Here is a 19,603-nt window from a genome sequence, read left to right as displayed (position 1 = left end):
GACGCGTCACCACGGGCTCTGCCTGCCCACCTCCGGGCGGAGCGGGTGGACTGGTGTGTCAGACGTTTGACGGGAGAGAACACGACACGATGTTCTGGGCTTTACAGGACAGGCAACTCCGTGGGAGGCCGGCTCCCGCTGGGGACGCTCACAGGACTCTCACCTCGTCCGCCTGGACCTTGGCGATCAGATCCTTGAAGGCGGGCAGGCAGCTCAGCCTCACCACGGCCTCGGCCTGCTCCCCGGTCAGGCCCTGTATCTTGGGTGTCGAGCCCGCGCTCAGCACGATCTCCTTCCCCCTCAGGAAGTGCTGGAATTCCGCGTCGTAGGTGGGCTCCCTGGAGAGGGGGCAGCCGTCAGCCAGGGCCTCTTGGCGGAAGTCCCGTCTGCTGTCACCGAGGCCACAGCGTCCTCTGGGGGGGACGTGCGCTGGGGCGCCGACTCACCCGACAGTGCCCTTGAGCTTGATCCTGGCCAGCAGCATGGCGAAGGTGATGTGGTCCTGATGCAGCATGCCTCGGGCCACGCGGTTGAACGCCACCTGGAGACAAGGCAGGCAGCGCGCCGTCACAACAGCGCCGGCGCTGGAGAACGCGCCCCCGCGCCCCGCCCCCAGCGCACCCCCAGGCCGGGCGGCCGGCCGGCGCTGTACCTGGAATAGGTCCTTGGTGATGGTGGACAGGCGCTGGGTGTGGTCGGTGACGCCCTTCAGGTTGGGGTTCTCATACAGGACGTTGTGGTAGATGTCCAGGAAGAACTGCAGCGAGTACTGGTACAGGAAGTGGATCTGGAGGCGGCGGAGGGGGCCGTGAGCACCCGTGCGCAGGTGGCGGGCGGCCCCCGGCCCGGCGCGGCCTGCCCACCTGCTTGAGCGACTCCATGGTGAAGTAGATGCTGCTGCAGGCGGTGGACAGCGGCAGGTACTGCTGGGACACCGTCTCCACCTCCTGCATCACGATGTCCGTCTCCTCCACCTTCCTCGTCACCTCGGCGGCCTCCCTCTTGAGGTTCTCCAGCGTCGTGATGATCGTGTCGTCGTCCAGGATGCGGCCCTTGACCTCATTCAGAGCTTGCAGCAGAGACTTCTCCAGCTGACGCAGGCGCAGCTGGAACTCCCCTTAAATGACCAGAAGGCGCAGAGTTCACCCTGGCGCTGCCGTGACGCGGCCCCGAGGCACCTGGTCCTGGGGAAGGTCAGCCCCGCACACACCGAGAGCCAGGGACCCGGAGCCGTACCTTGGAGTTTCAGAAGGTCGGACCGTTTCTCATCCACGTCGGGTCTTTCCGCTTTGAGAACTTCGTTGAGACACTGGCTCTGCAGACTGCTACGGGTGACGGTGAAGTTGACGAAGGTCACCCGGGAGCAGAGGTCAGGGGGGAACTCGACCTGCCAAGAGGGGCGGCGGACCAACCAGTTAGCGTCGTCACATTCACCGCCCTGCCCATGGCTGCCCCGTCTCCGTGGGGGTGGGAAGCTGCCCCGGGCCTTACGGTGGGATCGCGAGTGGACAGGAAGATGACAAAGGACGGCGACAAGTCTATGTCCTGGTCGCCGAGGGTGATCAGCACTCTTCCCCCGGTTCGCCGGACTTCACGGTTCAGAACGGGGTTCAGAACTGGGTCGTAGCTCTCCACATCCTACGTGTGGGTACGTGAGGGGCCATTAACAGCCAGAAGCCACGGTTTGACAGTGTGTATTTCCACCCACATTTAACTGACTCCTGCTCCAGATAAATGCACCTCCCCAGCAGCCACCCAGCTGTTTAGAGCCACACTGTTTGGCACGTGGCCGCTAGGCACCCATGGCTACTTCAGGAGATGAAGGGCTCTGCTCCTTGCTCGCACAGCTGAGCGCAGTGCTCGGCAGGGTGGTGCCGTGCAGCTCAGCACAGGTCTCAGAGCCCCAGGGGATGGGGCTGTTCAGACTAAGCGGAGTTAGAGGGCAAACACTGCTTCTGCTGGGTTTTTATAGAGCTGTCTCGCAGCTTTATCCCTGCCTTTTTTTTCTTTTTGGGCTGTGCCGCGCGGCTTGTGGGATCTTAGGTCCCCAGCCAGGGACCAACTGCACAGCCCAGCAGTGAAAGCGCTGAGTCCTAACCGCTGGGCTGCCAGGGAGCCCTTTCTCACAAAGCCCAGAAGGCAGCACTGGGCCCTGTGACTCACGCCAACCGCGTTTGCAGACAACTAGCCCAGCCCAGAGGCTCCCCTCTGGCGGCAGAGAGGCACACACCTGGACCAGCAGGGGGTTGCCGAACCTCAGCGCGCTCTCCAGGTTCTTCCTGAAGGCGTCATCCAGGAAGCTGGTCCGCGTGATCTTCCGGTCCTTGTACTCATTCATGATGAACTCTGTGGCCTGCCCCGAGGGGTCGATGATCAGCGGGTACCTGAGGGCGGGCCGAGGACGGTCAGATGCCAGGAGAGCCCGAGGACGTTGACGGCAGGGCCCGGCAGGGTGATGGGCAGGTGTCCTGGGCTCAGATGTGGGCTCCAGGTTTACAGGAGATACCACATGACCCAAGGCTTGGCGCTAAAAACCCCCTTCTGAGGACCTCCTGTGAAGGGGCGGTGACTCAGGCAGACTGCCCAGAAGGGCTACCGCCAAAGCGGCTCGTCTCTCTGGGGCAAGGACGCCGCTCCGTGAAGGCCGAGCACAGGCGCTCGCCTGGCTGGGTGGCCCGCAGGGCAGACTCCTGGAGAGCAGGAACCAGCACCCCTGACCCGCAGACCCATGAGCTGCAGGCATGCCAGACCCTCCCGCTCAGTGCTCACGGCAACCCTGCGAGACAGGTGTGATCACCACACCCGTTTTATTTATAAAGGAGGAGACGAGCCACAGAGGGGCGAATGTCCTCTGTCCAAGGTCACAAAGCCAATTCGGGCTTTTTAAAGATACTGTAACACGTACGCGCGATTGCACAGAATTCAGAGGCTACAAAAGGGCAGGTGGCGAGAGCCCTCCCCCCTCCACTTCTCGGCCTCCGGTTTCTGCTCTGTGTACACAGAGGAGGTTCAGGCCATTTGCAGACACACATGTGCCTGGAAGCATGCCACCTGGCACTGCCATCGGCTGCAGCCACCCTCGTGTGGGGCCCTGGACGAAGAGCTCCTGGCTTCCTGCCAGGGCTGGGGGAGACACACAGTGGCCTCGTCACTAGCCCGAGGCGCTTCTGGGCCTTTGCCGGGACACACCCTGGCCTCGCGGACGTTCACGCGCACAGGCTTTGAGGGACGGGCACCGCGGCGTGCACTCTCGCGCAGGCGAGTGCAGCCCTCACGCTGACCCACCAGGACACACAGCATGGCCACGCCCGCCAGCGCCCCCAGTGAGACTCTCTGAGACCCGAGGGTCGGTTCCTTGTTGGGCCCCGGGGACAGTGGCACACAGAGAGAGGTGCAGCTAAGGTGAGACGGGAACCCGGGGCAGGGTTTTCAAAACAGAAAGAAAACCCAGGGTGTCTGGGTCTGGGAGCTGCCACGGGGGAGGCTCAGCCAGGGGACCTCTGCACGGGCTCAGGCCTGGGGACGACCGGACGGCACCATCACCCTCCTCCGCGGCAGGCCTGTTCCCCTTCTGACTCCAGCCTCCTTAAGCCAAAACCAGGCAGCAGCTTCCTTTACCTCCAGCTAGATGCTTTCGGTTCTCACAGTATTTTAAGAGAGGGTCTGTTTTAACGTTCAACCATCATAGTGCCAAGCACATCAATTTCACAAGGTTACAGGGTGATCACTCAGGGAAAGTCAGTGTGGACAGTCAGAACACAGGAACGAAGGGAACCGTGCAGAGCCCGCCGTCAGAGGAGAGCCTGCCGGCCCACCCAATCTGCTCACCTCTTCCAAAGGAAGCGGGAGCACTGCCCACGCACCTTTCCCCACCCCTCACCACGCATGAGCACGCTACCTGTTGAACCTCTTCAGCATGATGGCGTTTTCTGTGCACAGGTCGTCTGCAGGGAGGGAGCTGGCCTGCCAGCGGAGACGCTCGTCGGCGTTGGACAGGTACTCCGTCCGTGCGATATCTGTGCGGAACTGAGAGGGGAAGCGGATGGCACGGCTTCCCGGCGAGGCCGCTGAGAGCTCACTGACCCTCACGTTGGCCCCTGCCTTCCCGAAAGTCTCTGCGGACAGTTACCTGGATGTTGGCTTGCTGGAGGTGATGGGACCAGGTGGTAAACAAGTTCTGGCGCATCTGCTGGTCGAAGTAACCTGCGTAAGCGATAAAGGCGGCTGACAGGAGACAGTCCCCGGCGATGGTGGACATCTGGTTCTTGAATGTTTCACTTGTCTTCTCCCACCGTTCCCGTTCGGCAGACAAGCTCTTCAGAAGAGCTGTGCTCCGGTTCACCTAAAAGGAAAATCAAACAGGTTAGTTAGTTAGTGAAGTGAAAGTCGGTCAGTCGTGTCCGACTCAGTGACACCATGGACTACACCGTCTGTGAAATTTTCCAGGCCAGAATAAACTGGAGTAGGTGGCCTTTCCCTTCTCCAGGGAATCTTCCCAACCCAGGGATTGAACCCAGGTCTCCGCCTTGTAGGCAGATTCTTTACCAGCTGAGCCACAAGCAAAGCCCGCACAGAGGCAGCGCTTCCGGGGCGGCAGGAAGCCTGCCTCCCGAGCACAACCCGACCTTGGCTTCCACGGCCGCCAGGTCCGCCTTGATGGCCTGGGCCTCGGAGATGAGCACCGCGTACTCCTCCTTGTAGCGGGCGATGCTGGCCTCCAGGTCGCGGATCATCTGCTCCACCTCGTTGGCCTTCTGCTGGTTGTCCTTGGCGTCATCCTCCAGCTTCTGCAGCTCGTTGCGCAGCGGCTCCACGCGCTTCAGCATGTCGGCGTAGTTGAGCTGCCGAGGCGGACGGGTGGTTTTTAGACGTGACTGGGTGAGGGGGCCCTTCCCCGGCGGCTCCTGGTGGGGCTGCTCACCTGGGCGATGGCCCACTTCACCATAGGCCCGCAGGCCAGGGAGGCCCGGTTGACGATTTCGTAGTTGTAGCTGGGGTTGGACATGTAGTTCTTCTTCATCTTCTCCCTTATGGCGTCACTGCAAAAGAGGCGCTGTGTTTCTCAGCACATGGAGGGCACAAGTGAAGAGGAGCTTTTTGGAAATCAAGAGCCAGTTTCCCTCTGCTGCCCCGGTGCCCACGGAGGATGCTCCAGGCCATGGCTCTCCCTCCCGCCCCTCCCCTCCCCTCCCCTCCGGGGCCAGCTCTGCGCTCCCAGCCACTTGTGGGGATCACAGGGGCAAGGGATCAGAGAACTGCCGTCAGGAACGGGGGGAGGGAATCTGGCTGTCTGGGGTGGAAATGGCCTGGAGAGGTGTCTGTGTGACCCATGAGCCAACACTGCTTCCTGCGGAGGCCGCGTCAGACGCCCAGGCCCCAGCAGACAGGAGAAGCCCGGGCCCCTGGGCCCGCACACCCACCCACCTGATCTCCTCGGCGGAGAAGTTGACGATGGTGGGGATGAAGTTCTCCCTCATGATGATGGAACGGATCTGTTTCCAGTCTGTCGTGCTCTCCCCCAGCAGCAGGCAGATGGACTCGAGCGCCAGCTTCACGGCGGCAGGAGGGTTGGCCATGGACCGCACCTCCACCAGGTGCTGCTTCTTGATGGACTTCACGGCTGCACACGAGGGGGGGGCGGTGAGGGGGGCCAGACCACAGCCACGCTGCGACTCCCAGCAGAGAGGGGCGCGTGCGCAGGAGAGCTGAGCCAACGCGGAACGGCCTGTCTTAAAACCCTCTAGAGTAGCTGCAGCGGCCAAAACAACTACCGCCACGTTCTGGAAAATGGATGGTATCTGTACACATGCCTCACAAATCCTGACTCCTTTACCTCTGTAAAGATGTAGATACTTTTTTAAAGAATGAAATTGCTCATTTATGTTACACCCATTAAACAAAGGTGTCTTCAGTCCACACTTTAGTACTTGTCTTTACTGGCTGGCTGAAGATGTGGAATTAACAGTTGAAAAAAATTGGCCAACACGTTTCATAAGCAGAAATGTGGGGTTTTTTTTCCAGTCTGAACTTTCATTAAAACACTTTTAAAAGTGGTCATTTGGCAGGTGAGACCTAAATTAAATTCTCATCCAAATCCAACTCAATGAAAACCCACAGTTTGGAAGGCCACTTCCAGTCCTGTGTGGTGTAATGTGAAGACTACAAGCCTTCAGGTGACCCAGAACAAGTCTGAGGCTGGTGGGCGGGAAGGCCGGGGTGAAGGCCGCTCCCAGGTGTGGGGCAGACAAGGACAGGGGCCCGGGTCACAATCTCCTCCTGAGCATGTCCCAGCACACAGGGTGCAAGAGGGAGGGGGGAGGAAGCTGGCAACTCATCACTGCTGGCCACAACCAGGACACTCTTAATAGTTACGGCAAAACTGCACACTTCATGACATTCCTCGATGAAATTCAAGCCGAGGATTTGCAAACAGTACACTTAGGAAATCATTACCAAATTAAGAAAATGTTTTGATGAAAAACTTATCTTGTTAACTTTTTCTCATAAAAAGGGCCCAGGTGGTGCTAGTGGTAAAGAACCCATCCACCAATGCAGGAGACGTAAGAGACGTGGGTTTGATCCCTGGGTCAGGAAGATCTCCTGGCGGAGGGCATGGCAACGCACTCCAGTATTCTTGCCTGGGGAATCCCATAGACAAAGGAGCCTGGTGGGCTACCGTCCATGGGCTGGCAAAGAGTTGGACATGACTGAAGCACCTTGGCGTGCATGCATGGGGAAAGTGGACTAGCTCCATGGGGACCTCACTTTCAGAGATGAGGACAGTCTGAAGTAGTTAGGGAAGGTTTCTGAGACCTCTCACTGATGCTTTTGGGGACGTACAACACCGGGACCTGTGGGGGGCCCTGCTGCCCCCCACCCTCCCCGACGCGAGGCCCCCGCGGCGAGCACACACCATTCTGGGCCTCGATGACAGCCGGCTCCACCTTGTCCAGGTCTTCCTTCACGCTCATCTGCTTGTCTGCGATGACCTCCTGCTGCTTGTGCAGCTGCTCCTGAATTTCTTGGCTCATGACCTGGAGACAAAGCATGGCTCAGCTCTGAGCTGAGCACTGGTTAACTTGCTGAATGAAACCCTAGACAGCACTCCTCACGCCGCCTGGGACACACACGTGTGTGCGTGTGCGCACCCCCACTCCACACACACACGTGCACGCACACACGCACACACAAGCCGGGGAGACGGAGACGCGTGGCCCACACAGGCCACAGTTCCCGGGACAGGAAGCGGCACCTTCTTCTTCTCGGCCTCCTGCTGGTCTTTCACCATCTTCTTCAGCTTGTCGTTGGCCGCTGCGTTCTTCACCTCCAGCTCTTGGCTCTTTATCCTGAGGTCCCGACGCAGCTCTTCCACCTGAGGAGCAAAAGCCACGTCAGGGCGACAGAAACAGGCAGGGCTCGCCTAACACGGCCCGCTCCCTCCCAGTGAGGGCTGCTCGCGCCGCGGCGGACCTGGTCGACCGTCTCCTTGATCTTCCTGAGCCCCACGTTCAGGTGCATCTGCTGCTCCTCCAGCTCGCTCCGCTTCTCGTGGAACAGGTCGGCGTAGTGGTTGATGAAGTCCAGGTAGTGGCGCGGCGTGATGGCCATGGTGCGGCCTCCTCGCTTCGCCAGCCGGGCGTTAGCCTTTTGGAAAATGAAGACCATGTCAGTTCTCCCCGATTTAGCCTCAAAACGTCACAATTTAACCTCAGAACGTGACTGTTCTGCTGGCATGATGTGGTGGCATGGCTCCAGATCTCAGGAGTCCCATCACTTGGGACTGGGTCCAGCTGCCTCCCGTGAGACGCCAAGAAGCCCTCCCACCTCCGAGGTTTCTCCTCCCGCTTCTCTGAGAAGAGAAGGGTGGTACTCGCAGGGGTGTACTTCCCAGGAAGACTCCCCACGCTGGTCGTCACTACGTAGGCGTCAGCACACTCCTCTACTTTCTGCTGATTTTCAGCAGAACCAAAATAAGAAACGGCATCAAGAAGGGTGAGACAGATCACCTCCTCCGGTCCCCGCAGGTGGAGGGAGGTGTGGAGAGGGCAGGGGGCAGTGGAGGTGGCCTGCAGGAGTGGGAGGGCAGGGCCCACAGGATGCCTGCAGGTCAAAGTGCTCTTCACAGACCCCTCCGATGGGGGCAGACTGCACTCCTCTGATACAGAGAACCCATGGAGAGGCAGCCAGCAGAGGCCAGCAGGTCATGCCCCACAGGGCAGCCTCTGCATGTGGGGCTTCCGCTCGCTCACGGCCACGAGGCTCTCAGGAGGCCGAGCAGGGACTCTGAGGGCCGCGAGGCCTGAAACACCAGCCAGCTGGCCCTTCACATAGAAACCGTGGCCCCTGCCCTAGGGGAGCACATGGCCTGGAAAGAGGCAGCGAGACAGGGCAGACGGAGGCGACGTGGGGAGGGGCCAGACGGCCCGAGAACACGCAGCCGGGCCCCGAGCAGCTGAGACGTCGCTGACAGAGGCAGGAAGCAGGCAAGAACCAGGCACTCTCTCCCGGGCGAGGGTACAGTGTCAAGCCCGAGGTGCCTCGGGGGCTACTTCTACATCAGCTCAGTTCCACGTCAGCACGGTGGTCAGTTTCGCTCCTCCCGTGACCTTAGGACTGAACCCACCTGGTGAAGAGTCTGATGAACAAACACACAGCTGTTCACGATGGCCTCGCGGTGGGAGGGTGGCTGCGGCAGCTTGTCGTACACGACCGGCATGTAATCGGGCACGAGGTAGTTCGGCTTCTCCAGGTCCATCTTACTGGTGAATTCTTTGCCAACCTGATACAGAGCTTCCGTGGACCAGTCCCCAAACCAGTTCAGCACACACCTGCAAAGACACCCACGTCTCAAGAGTGGCTCCCGAGGGCGGGGCCTGCCCCGGGAAAGCAGAGCTGTGCGCGGTGGGCGTACCTGTTGAACAGCGCAGGGGAGGTGGCGGCGCGGTCCTTGAGGCCCTCGGAGGACGGGTTCATGGTGAAGACGACGTGCAGGTTGCGGATGACCTGGCTGGTGAACCACTTGTACAGCTCCTCGTGGGAGTCCAGCATCAGGCCCTCCTTCTGGGCCCCCTCCTTACACTGGGTCATCAGGGTGGCGTACTCATCTCCCTCGAAGAGGCCGGGCACCTGGGAAACAGCACAGTACTCTGGCTGGCTGGTCCTCGGAGCCCGGCGCCACGGAACGCGACCTGCACGGCACGTCAGGGGTTACCTCGCCGTTGGCCAGCAGGGTGTTCATCCGCTCCAGGAACCCGGAGTCCAGCACGTTGGACTCGTCCATTATGAACGCGATCTTCTCGTTTTTACAGCCGGAACGCCGCAGCACCGTGCGGAGGTCTTCATCGAAGTCCTCGCCCGTGTACTTCCTGTGGACCTGCAGGAGTGGGGCGGGTCAGCTCCTTTCTCACCCAAGGAGCTACGTTCATGAGCAAGGATTCACTGTGGGAATCAAGAGGCTCCGGCCAGACCCACCTTAATCTGGTACACACTCAGCCCATTCATCCAGGCCACGAAGCGTGACAGGGTGGTTTTGCCCGCTCCACTGACGCCAATCAGAAGCAAGTGGCCCTGAGGCTGACGGAATATTCTGGAACATCATCAGAAGGGATGCAGGTTGAGGCTTTTATGCTCCGCTCCCCCTTGGATACTCAAATCCTAACACTTTTCAGGATCTAGTCTATAATATCTGGAATGCATTTCAACTTGTATTTGTACATTAAACATCTGTGGAGCAACTGTGATTTGCCAGTGAGGCAGCAAAGGTGAAAAAAGACATGGCCCTGTCTCCAGACACCCTGACAACTCGAGCAGGAGGGTGAGCGGCCGGAACCAAGGCAGGTGGGAGGCGCCTGGAGAGGCAGAATGAGGCTCTGCTTAGTGGGGACGTTGGGGACAGTAGAGCTGGACTCAGAGGAGGAGCGGGAATCGCTGGTGGAGGTGCAGGGGCCTGTCAGGAGGCCAGCACGAGGCCGGGCATGAGCCCTCCCCCCCACCAGTAAATTGAGAGCAGTGTGGGTGAGTGGGGAGGCTGCAAAAACCAAACGCCCACCGGTCAATCCTGAGCACGTGGTCCAAGACCTCGTTGAACAGGACCAGAGGCACGTCCAGCTCTTCCTCGTAGAAAACTTTCAGCCTAGCTTTGACATAATCTCGTAACTCCTCTTGGTCTACTGGGATGTAGTCCTATAGGAAAGAAGGGAAGATCTAATTAACTAAGAAGAAATCACCTCAGTTCTTACAGCAAAGTGGATCCCATCTCTACACACCGAAAAACTGTCCTAAAGAATGAGAGAAAAGTAGGTATTTACAACACAGCAACAAAAAAGAAAGCGAACTAGGGTGAAACCTAAAGACACGGAAAATCTTTATGGAGAAAGCCGAACATCACCGAGAGCACAGAACGTGTCGGTAAATGAAGAGACACACCAGTCCCGGAGAGAGAAATGCAGGACTGCAACCACGCCAGCTCCCCACAAGTGACACGTGGATTCAACGTAACCCCAGTCAGAGTCAGTGGTGGATGGTGGAAGTCACACCGGCGCAACTTGACAAGCCAACTCCAAAGTTCATTTGGAAGAGGAAAGGCCCAGAATGCAAAGACCCCCCCAGAGAAGAGCCAGGAGTGAGGTACTGGCGTCCCAGCAGGCAGATTCACAGCCATAATCACGAGCACATGGTTTTAGCCCAGAGAGCAATGAACAAACCAGCCAACAGGACAGAGCTCTGTAAGAGGCCCCTGCAAAAACCTGTGACAGAGCCACCCAGAGCCCCCGCGCCAGGCCATGGACATGCACTCGGGGAACCCTACATGCTAACTCAATTCAGACTGAGGATTTAAATGACAGTCCGTTAACAACGCTCATTCTTCCAATGATGCTATAAACAAAGTGAAAAGACAAGCCACTGGTAGAAGATGTTGCCTGTGAATGAAACAGGATTAGTATCTAAAGCCTAGAAATAAACAGGACATTCTAGCAACACTGCACAGAACTCCCTGTTCTTCCCGCTTCTGTGCCCCTGCTTCCCACAGGCCCTCCGTCTGCCACACCCTTCCTAACACCCAGATGGAGGCCTGTGAACACTCACCTGAGCCCCCACACCGGGGTCAGCAGCTCCCAAGACGGAGCTGCTTCACCCTATGAGTCTGAGCTCCTGATGGAAGACTGTCCTCGGGCGCAAGTCAGCACTGCCCACTGAAGAAATGCACGCCAAGGCTGCAACCTTCTAAGATGCCCTGCTCTCCTTCTGAGAAAAGGACAACTCGCAGCTATTCTGGCAATGTCAACTCTGCCTAGGATCTCAGTACATCGAACACTTGCACACAGATTACCCACAATGCCTTGTTTTTACCGTGAGGAAAGTGAAAGCAGCTGAGGCAGAGACTCCCTTCAATGCAAACACGTTGAACCACACCTTCTGGTGGTCAGCATCCACAGCTCTAAGAGCAGCCTGCTCCTGGGACTGTCTGCCCTAAATTATTCACAGCTACAATTCTGTAGCCCATCACACCTCCATCACGTGAGAGTTGGACCATAAAAAAGGCTGAGTGCCAAAGAATTGATGCTTTTGAACTGGGGTGCTGGAGAAGACACTTAACAGTCCCTTGGACTGCAAGGAGATCAAACCAATCAATTCTACAGGAAATCAACCCTGAATATTAATTGGAAGGACTGATGCTGAAGCTGAAGCTCCAATACTTTGACCACCTGATGCAAAGAGCCGACTCAATGGAAAAGACCTCGATGCTGGGAAAGACTGAAGGCAGAAGGGGATAACAGAGGATGAGATGGTTGGATGGCATCACCGACTCAATGGACATGAGTTTGGGTAAAGTCTGGGAGACAGTGATGGACAGGGACGCCTGGTGTGCTGCAGTCCATGGGGTTGCAAGGAGTCCAACACGACTGAGCGACTGAACACCACCATGCCTTCCTTTACAGTTAAGTGCAAGTCAAAGACATTTCTGATTAGATGATGATCCTAACTGAAAGGACAGAGGAAAGGAGTACTGCTGACACGGCGCCGACGCGTCACCTTTGACAGCCAGTTGCTGTACAGGATGGGCCGGCTCATGGCTTTCTCCTTGTCGATGTTGGGAAAGTGCTTCAAAGCAACCATATCGATGTTTTCATCAGTCCAGCGCCTCTCCTCGTCCTCGACGAGTCTGCAGAGGAAAAGACAGAGGCCGCGCTGAGAAAACACCAGGCTCTGAGGGTGCTGTGGGCTACTCCAAAGCCTGGCGTTAGTCTTCTACCAGAAACCTTCATTTCCCGCAAATGGAAGAACCAAAGAATCTGAACTCAAGATGCTTTAAGTGATCCAGAATGTAGCTATTACAGTGCAGTGCTTAAACACACGAAATTAAAAATAAAAGAAAAATAAATAAAAATGACAAAGCAGGACCTGGGGAAACTAAGAATTTGTCTTAAAACAAAGGTTGTACAGAGCTATAAACAAAGAATATAAGAAAAAGGTTCTGATTTTTAAAAATCATAATTCTTCAGATTCCTTAAAAGATAAAAAGACTCAGCCTTTTACTGACACAATGGTTAAAACCACAGAGAACCTCCCGTGATCCATGCTGAACACCAACTACAGCTGTCAGGAAGTCTTCCCTTTGGTACTGGTCACTTAACCAGCAAAAGCCAGAGCTTACAAGTGATATATGTGATCAACGCTTACACTTGATATAAGTGGTTAACAGGTAAAAGAGAAAAACCAAAGCCCCAGAGACACAGCTGCAAATCCCCTGCTGAGAGCCAAGGCTGAGGACGAGGGAGGGCTCACGGTTACAGGACGGCACCCCAGGCTGTAGTGAGAAGGCACTGAAATCACCTGTGACCTCTGCACTCTGACCTTGCATGGGGCCCACCCGACAGGGAGAGGTGAACCAAAATGCCTTGCCCAAGGTCCAAAGGTAACCAAGCAGGGCCGTCACAGCACTGAGATCCCGGACAGGGGGTGGCTGTGATCAATCACCAGAGGCGAGGCTCCCCTCCACCAGGGGGCAGGCAGGCCCCGTGCAGACTCTAGCTCGGGGGTCAACAAAGGGGAGCAGGGAGCTACCCGGACCCTCGGCTTCACCTGTCCTGGAAGAGACGGAGGGCTTCGTGTGCCCAGATGCGGATGAGGCCTTCCACAGGCAGCGTCTCCAGGGGCCTCAGGGCCTCGAAGATTCCCCGCACCCAGCGGGTCATCTCTCGGGGTGAGTAGATGTAGTGGGGCTGTGTGTCCTGAGTGAACCGCTCCTACGGGAAGAAAAAGAACACCAAGTTCCGTGTAAAGTCCCAGGACAAGAAGAGCAGTAGCAGAGGGAAATGCGGCATAACATCTTTATATTAAAAATGAAGACTCTACACCCTGCGATACGGAAGAATGAAATAACAAATAACGGGGGGACTACGACTTAGTACAGAATTAGATCCAAAGTGCTCACTTTATGTTGAAATTAATTATATCTTATCACATTGAGAAAACAAAGTAAATAAAACTACAGAAAAATTCTCATAAAAATGCTTGAAAAAGTGTACTTCCTAAGCTGAAAGAAAGCTTTTCTAAGCATTATCTCAAAAAGAAAAACAAAGAAAAAAGTTTACATTTCATGATACTTAAAACATGTAGGTAAAAGGCTGCAATCATGAAAAGTCTAAAGCATTTGTAATAACATGACAAGTGAGCTCTCACACAGGACTCTAAGCTAGATGATGTCTCAGTGGAATATCAGCAGCTCTCCTGCAGGAGCCCTTGTTAGAAGCTAACAGAGGAATGCCAATCAAAACCATGAGAAGCACCTCTGCTCATCCAAGGAGCAAAGACAGTTTGAATCAGCCTTTTTCCAAGGCTGGACGAGGCACCGTGGTGGGAGTGTAACTGGTCCAGCCTTAGTGTGGTGGCCACACCAGGTCACCATAAACACCACGGAAGAGTGAGCACAGACCCACGTGCCCGGCTTGGGTCTGCTGAGACACAAGTGTGCACACCCGCTTAGAAAGTGCACCGTCCAGTCTCAGCTTCATCAGGGAATGAAGATGCACACACGGCCGGACCAGGACGCAGAACAAGGGAGAGGAGGCACCTGGGCGTGGCACCGGCTGGAGGAGTGACCTGACTTAGAGGGCTCTGCGGGAAGCCCCCGTACTGAGCAGGAGCTCACGGAGCGCAGACTCTTCCCAAGCCCTCGGCCCCAGGAGGGGCCAGGGAGACCGCGCACCTGGGACATGGTGTAGAACTCCACCATCGCCGCAGTGAGCGGCTCCGCGTACGTGCGCAGCGACGGGATGAGCCGCAGCATGGCCCGGTTGAAAGTGCCGTAGATCTGCGTCAGCGAGGCGGGGCCCGGGTAATCCACGTACACCACGGGCACGTGGCGCAGGAACCTGTAGGGAGAGCCCGGCTCAGCCGCCGGCGCGGCGTGCCCGCGCTGGAGGACCGCCCCCTGCCCCGCCCCCAGGCTTCCCGGCACGGCTCAGGGTGGCCTCACACTAAGCAGCAGATCCAGAAACCCGAATATGAAGCCAGCAGAGGTGGGAAAATGAGTCCGGCTTATTTCAGCCTCACCCGGGCCCTGCAGGCAGGTCTGGGCAGTTCACTACTGCTTTCATCCTGAGTGTGTTTCCGAGGTTTCCAGCACAGTGCAGGGAAACCCAGAGGAATCCCAGCGATGAGCAGTATTTTGTTATTTTTATCATCAAAACCGTGTTTCTGTTATGCTGTTTAAAGCAATCCTGGAACTGCTGTGTGTGAGCCCAGGAAGTCTACCAGCGGTGTTACCTGTGAGAGAGGGGCTTTCTCCCAGGGTCAGTGGGCGGGTTACAAGCCCCCACAAACTGGATCCTCTCCAGCTTCACCCAGGTTTGATCAGAGGTTCGGTAAAAGCCCCCATGCTCCACCATCTGAGAAAAGGGGGTGACGCGTCAGGAGCAGAAGTGAGCAGTAATGTGGGTGGGGAGTCGGGGCCTCGCGGACAGGAACAGACCTGTCTGATAAAGGATATGACCCTCTGCGTCCCGTATTTATCCATGTCTGGCAGGTTGATCTCATCACAGAACAATACCAGCCACTTTCCAAGCTGCACGGGGGCCAGAACGACCCCGTTCGGGGTGCGTCTATACTCGCAGTAGTGGTCAAAGGTCTTCAGAAGGAGCTCTGGGGTGGTTGCACTCGAGAAGTTAAGACCCACGACCTGCAGAGGGACAGAGGCCAGGGGAGCGGTGGAAGGCCGATCGCGTCCCTGGCCCCGAGGTCGGCCGCCCGATCCTGCCCCTTTACCTCCATGTCGGGCAGGGCCCGCAGGGCGCTGAAGAGCGTCATGGTCTTGCCAGACCCGGGGGGCCCACACAGAACCAGCGGCTTGTGCTCAGCCAGCCAAGTATACAGGAGGGCCTCGTGGCGGACGGTGTCCAGAGTGGGCACCACCACGTCCGGGGCGGCCACCTTGTGTGTCTCCACCTCAATCTGTGGCACCTTGGCCTGCCATGGCGACCACTCTCCACTGATGGACACCTGCAGATGGGCGGGCGAGGGTCAGCCAGGGTGGGGGGTGTCCCCCAAGCCTGCCGGCCTGCAGGATCTGCTCCCTTTCACCCAAGTCAGGACCTCCAAGTTAACCCTCCTTCCCTGTGCCATGGGAGACTAAAGGGACAAGATCCCCCAACAGGAAAGGCTGATCAGGTGCAGGCGAGGCCGCTGCGGGGCGAGAAGCGGGGTGGACACTGCCCTCCAGCACGTGCCTCGTAGTCGATGATGGGGATGTTGGGCGCAGCGGGCAGCGGCACTGTGGTGATCCTCCTGATGTACTCGCCCAGCTCTGCCCGCATCTTCAGCCTGCTGTCTCCAGATAAGGACCAGAGGATGGCGTAGACCAGGTACCGCTGTGGGGGAAGGAGGCAGATCCCGATTTGAGTGGAGTCTCAACATTCAAGGAGAGACATATGCAGCGACGTCAGCCCTGCAGCCGCGGTGCCCGGAGCCGCCCGGCCCTGACCTGGATGTAGCGCTCCAGCTGCTCGCTCTGCATGGGGAAGTCAGGGTGGTTGGCGTTGTACTGTGCCACATTGCGGCAGGCCTGGTGCAGCATGGAGAAGAGCGCGCCCAGGCAGCGCAGGCGCGTCAGGTCCATGATGTGCTCCAGCGTGAGGGCGTGCTCCAGCGCCTTGGTGACCAGCCCGCTGGACGTGAAGTACGGCTGCATGATTGTCGCCGCGTCCCTCTGGATCTGCGAGGGTGGGTCAACAAGTTCAGCGGCCAGCTAGCAAGGCTGGGGGACTTTCACCGGCTCTAACCCGGGCCTAGGGGAGGGCCCCATCATGATGAAGTTTCATGGGTTGAAAAATGAGGAGTCGAGGCTCCAGTGATCAATCCCACTCCATCCTGGCAGTTCTCAAAAATCACGCTTCCTGGGAACACTGGGTTTTACCATCAAAACTGAAAATAGGCCATTTTTCATCAATTTGCAGAGAAATCTGAAAGAACTCTTTAAATTTTCCATGCATATCTACAGTTTTGCAACTGTGACCACTGGCTTCCTCAGAAGCTGGCGTGAGACAACGCTGATCATGCTAACCTCCCGCAAGTCCCAGGCTGCAGCGGGGGCGGGGCTGCTGTGACGTGCCTGGACTCTCGGGGGCAGGGTACCCCCTGGGCGCACACTACCAGCCCCACCCGCACCTGCAGCATCGGGGAGGCGGCCTCCTCGCCCTCGTCTTCCTTGCCCTTGCGTCGGCGCTGGGCCTCATCCTCCCCCTCGTCCAGTGGGATGCTGCGCAGCCTGGCCAGGAAGTTGTTGAAGATCATGTCTGTGCTCAGCACGTCCTCACTGAACCAGACCATGCCGCAGCGAGACACAGTGGCCAGCGTGGCGTACTTCAAGTCCTGCACCTCAAACATGATCCGCACCTGGAGGGAGAACGGCAAGCAGATTTAAGGACGTGGGCTTGATAGATATCAGCAAGTTAAAGTTGGTTTACCTACCTACCTACTGAAAGAGCGATTTAACTCTAATCTCTCTGCACTCTCAGAAGTAAAAATATCTAAGTCTGCATTATTACAACACCCAGCAACCTCTCTCCTTAAGAACTTGGGCAGGAAAGAAATCCCTGTGGTTGGGAGAACCGGGAGCTCTAATGGGACAGAACCATCGCTCCCTGGACGGCGGGGCTCCCTGGACAACAGGGCCCGCAGTGAGGGGCTGTGGCCAGGCCCTCGCACTTGAGCCCACCAGGCTGGCCAGCAGGGTTTCCGTTTGCACAGGGGGTTGGCAGCCTCGCCGGGTCCACTGCTAGTAGACGGTGGGGCTGAGAGGCAAACCAGAGTCTGATTCCAGAGCCTTCACCTCAGGGCTAACGTGCCTCACAAGGAAATCCACCTTTCCGACAACAGTCAGAATCTGCTGGGTGATGACCCTGACAAGTCACACCGACACTCGTCTGCTGAGTGCGTGTTCCTAGACCTGCGTCTTGGTTTCACAAGTAACATAACTGCTAACGCTGACCCTCTGTCGTGATGAAAGCACCCACTCACCCACTCAGAGGTCCTGCTAGAGCCTCCGTTCCCTCAGCCCACCAGCAGATCCCATCAGCACCCGCTTTAACTCACACAACTCGGTCACTTCTCAGTATCCCCACGGCCTCCCAGCTTACCCCAGCAGGCAAGCTCCAGTCCTCGGGGACCCCAGGCCTGTTTCCCCTCAGGTCCTGTCCCTACGTCCCTGCACGCTGGCCAACCGCCCCCATCCCGGTGTGTGTGGGCATGTCCAGGGGCTCCTCCCGCCACCAAGCCTCCACCCCAACGCCCGGGAGCCGCTCCGAGGCCCTAGTCTCCACTGAGGCCGCCCGTGGTCCCGTGAAGCCCGGACGGACCGACGTCCTGTCTCAGCCACGTTACTCGTCTGCTCGCTCCGCAGCCCCGTGCCCACTTCTCCCGTCTATCTGTGTCCTCCGCCTCTCACTGTGAGCCCCAGGAGAGCAGCGGTTGTGTCTTGTGTTGGTTACGGCTGTATTTGCAGCATACAGAAGGGGCCTGGCACACCGTGGCGCTCCATAAACGTGGGGTCAAAGCGCGAACACACGTCCATGCCAGGCCTGCGCATGGTTACCCACCTATCAGGCGTTGTAATCAGAAGGACCCATACAAGACACTCATTTCCGAGGGATGACCGTGAGATCCACGTCTAAATCCCTCACTGTGCCACTTCCCAGAAATCCCCACCACAACCCTACCTCCGCCGGCTACAGGAAATGCTGATTACAGAGCATGCCTGACAACCAGTGAGCAGCAGGTTACGAATGAACCCTCTGGAAAGTCTCTCACTGGCCCTGGGGATGGAACAACCCTAGCAAGAGAGGCGCCAACTGCGAAGCTACTGCCCCCCGGCTACCCCAGGGCGACCAGAGCCGCCCTCCTGGCTGAGCACGCTGGGCGCAAGCACGCAGGCCGTACGTTGGGCGGGAGGCTGAGGCGCTCCCCGTTGGGCAGCGTCAGCAGCTTGTTGTCGTCTAGCACCGAGTTCAAGTTCTCCACCCACTCAGGGTCCACGTCGCCGTCAAAGACGATCCACTGGCGCTTCTGCAGCTCACCTCTCACGTTGTCTATGATCCTGGAGTGGAAGGGGTTAAGACAGCGGTGACTCAGACTAAAACGCTCAGCTTGCAACCATCTCTGAAGTATTCCGAGACTGTGTAAGAATAATGCAGTTTCCACAAGGACAGAACGCCAGGCCCTAGTTTTCGGGAGGCCCCGACCCCACCCCACGTGCACTCACTTTCTCAGAACGTGTGTGAAGAGCCCGTCTGTCCACTCCCGGGTGTTGGGGTCCAGGGTTCCGTACAGGTGGTCTTTGCTGATGGCTTTGGGGTCGATTATGTGGGCCACACCCTCTACACCCTCGAGTCTCTCCAGAGCCTTCAGAAGGACGCGCCAGGCCATGCTCTTCCCGCTGCCCGAGGGCCCCACCATCATCAAGCCGTGGTTGATCTGGGTGATCTGATAGAGCTGGAGAACCTGGGGGCAAACCCAGCAGTGACATCAGCGCGCGAGAGAAGGCACGCCAAGGCTCCTTCCTGCTCCTCACTGTGCCCGGCAAGAGACGTGTGCTGGGAGCCCTCCAGGCAATGCCTGCGACCTCTAACCAGAGTCCTTGAGCCAGACACAACCACTGCGGGTAGAGAAGGGTTTAACTGCACTGAGGCGCTGTCTGAAGAGTCAGGGAAGCTGCAGCCAGTGGAATCGGCGCTGCTCAGCAAGCTGCCTCAGGAGAGACCCCTGCCAGGAGGATAGAGGGCAGCTGACAGAGCCCGTGTCTAACCCAGGGGCAAGGCTCAGAGTCACAGGCACAACTTGTGCACACGACCCTTTTCCCTAAGTGACTCTCACAGAGGAGACGAAGGGAAGAAGCCGGTGCAGGAGAGACTGTAAACTCTGTACCAATGGGCATGTCTATACCGTTACTCGCGATGCTGGAAAGACCTTCTACTATCAAAGACATTTCTCCCCCAGTGCCTGTCATTCCCCTTTAGCTGGCATTTTCGGAGAGCAAACTACACCATGTGAGTGAACACTTCAGGTAAGTTTTGCTATCACTGCACTTAAGAAAATAATCCTATCAAGG

At 57.5% G+C, this 19,603-nt stretch overlaps 1 protein-coding gene across 1 annotated transcript in view; it reads right to left on the bottom strand.

Annotated features, from left to right (window-relative positions):
- DYNC1H1 (dynein cytoplasmic 1 heavy chain 1) overlaps positions 1-19,603 on the bottom strand; it is a 61,187-nt gene that overhangs the window by 6,538 nt on the left and 35,046 nt on the right. The window contains exons 33-63 of the mRNA XM_069559524.1: positions 18,758-18,996; positions 18,436-18,592; positions 16,666-16,893; positions 15,983-16,213; positions 15,729-15,869; positions 15,268-15,501; positions 14,975-15,181; positions 14,770-14,891; positions 14,210-14,375; positions 13,084-13,247; positions 12,034-12,163; positions 10,049-10,182; positions 9,472-9,586; positions 9,212-9,373; positions 8,912-9,126; positions 8,624-8,828; positions 7,471-7,644; positions 7,253-7,372; positions 6,914-7,034; positions 5,425-5,620; positions 4,922-5,039; positions 4,626-4,841; positions 4,130-4,342; positions 3,899-4,026; positions 2,231-2,384; positions 1,492-1,638; positions 1,237-1,387; positions 864-1,117; positions 653-787; positions 447-541; positions 164-338 (exon numbers count right to left, since the gene is read on the bottom strand). Of these exons, the coding sequence (XP_069415625.1) occupies positions 164-338; positions 447-541; positions 653-787; positions 864-1,117; positions 1,237-1,387; positions 1,492-1,638; positions 2,231-2,384; positions 3,899-4,026; positions 4,130-4,342; positions 4,626-4,841; positions 4,922-5,039; positions 5,425-5,620; positions 6,914-7,034; positions 7,253-7,372; positions 7,471-7,644; positions 8,624-8,828; positions 8,912-9,126; positions 9,212-9,373; positions 9,472-9,586; positions 10,049-10,182; positions 12,034-12,163; positions 13,084-13,247; positions 14,210-14,375; positions 14,770-14,891; positions 14,975-15,181; positions 15,268-15,501; positions 15,729-15,869; positions 15,983-16,213; positions 16,666-16,893; positions 18,436-18,592; positions 18,758-18,996 (5,247 nt within the window). The remainder of the gene's footprint in view (positions 1-163; positions 339-446; positions 542-652; positions 788-863; positions 1,118-1,236; positions 1,388-1,491; positions 1,639-2,230; positions 2,385-3,898; positions 4,027-4,129; positions 4,343-4,625; positions 4,842-4,921; positions 5,040-5,424; positions 5,621-6,913; positions 7,035-7,252; positions 7,373-7,470; positions 7,645-8,623; positions 8,829-8,911; positions 9,127-9,211; positions 9,374-9,471; positions 9,587-10,048; positions 10,183-12,033; positions 12,164-13,083; positions 13,248-14,209; positions 14,376-14,769; positions 14,892-14,974; positions 15,182-15,267; positions 15,502-15,728; positions 15,870-15,982; positions 16,214-16,665; positions 16,894-18,435; positions 18,593-18,757; positions 18,997-19,603) is intronic.

Source organism: Ovis canadensis, chromosome 18, assembly GCF_042477335.2.
Source record: "Ovis canadensis isolate MfBH-ARS-UI-01 breed Bighorn chromosome 18, ARS-UI_OviCan_v2, whole genome shotgun sequence".
Lineage (NCBI taxonomy): Eukaryota > Metazoa > Chordata > Mammalia > Artiodactyla > Bovidae > Ovis > Ovis canadensis.
The sequence above is the reverse complement of the archived record's forward strand: the minus strand, read 5'-3'. Positions and strand labels throughout refer to the sequence as shown.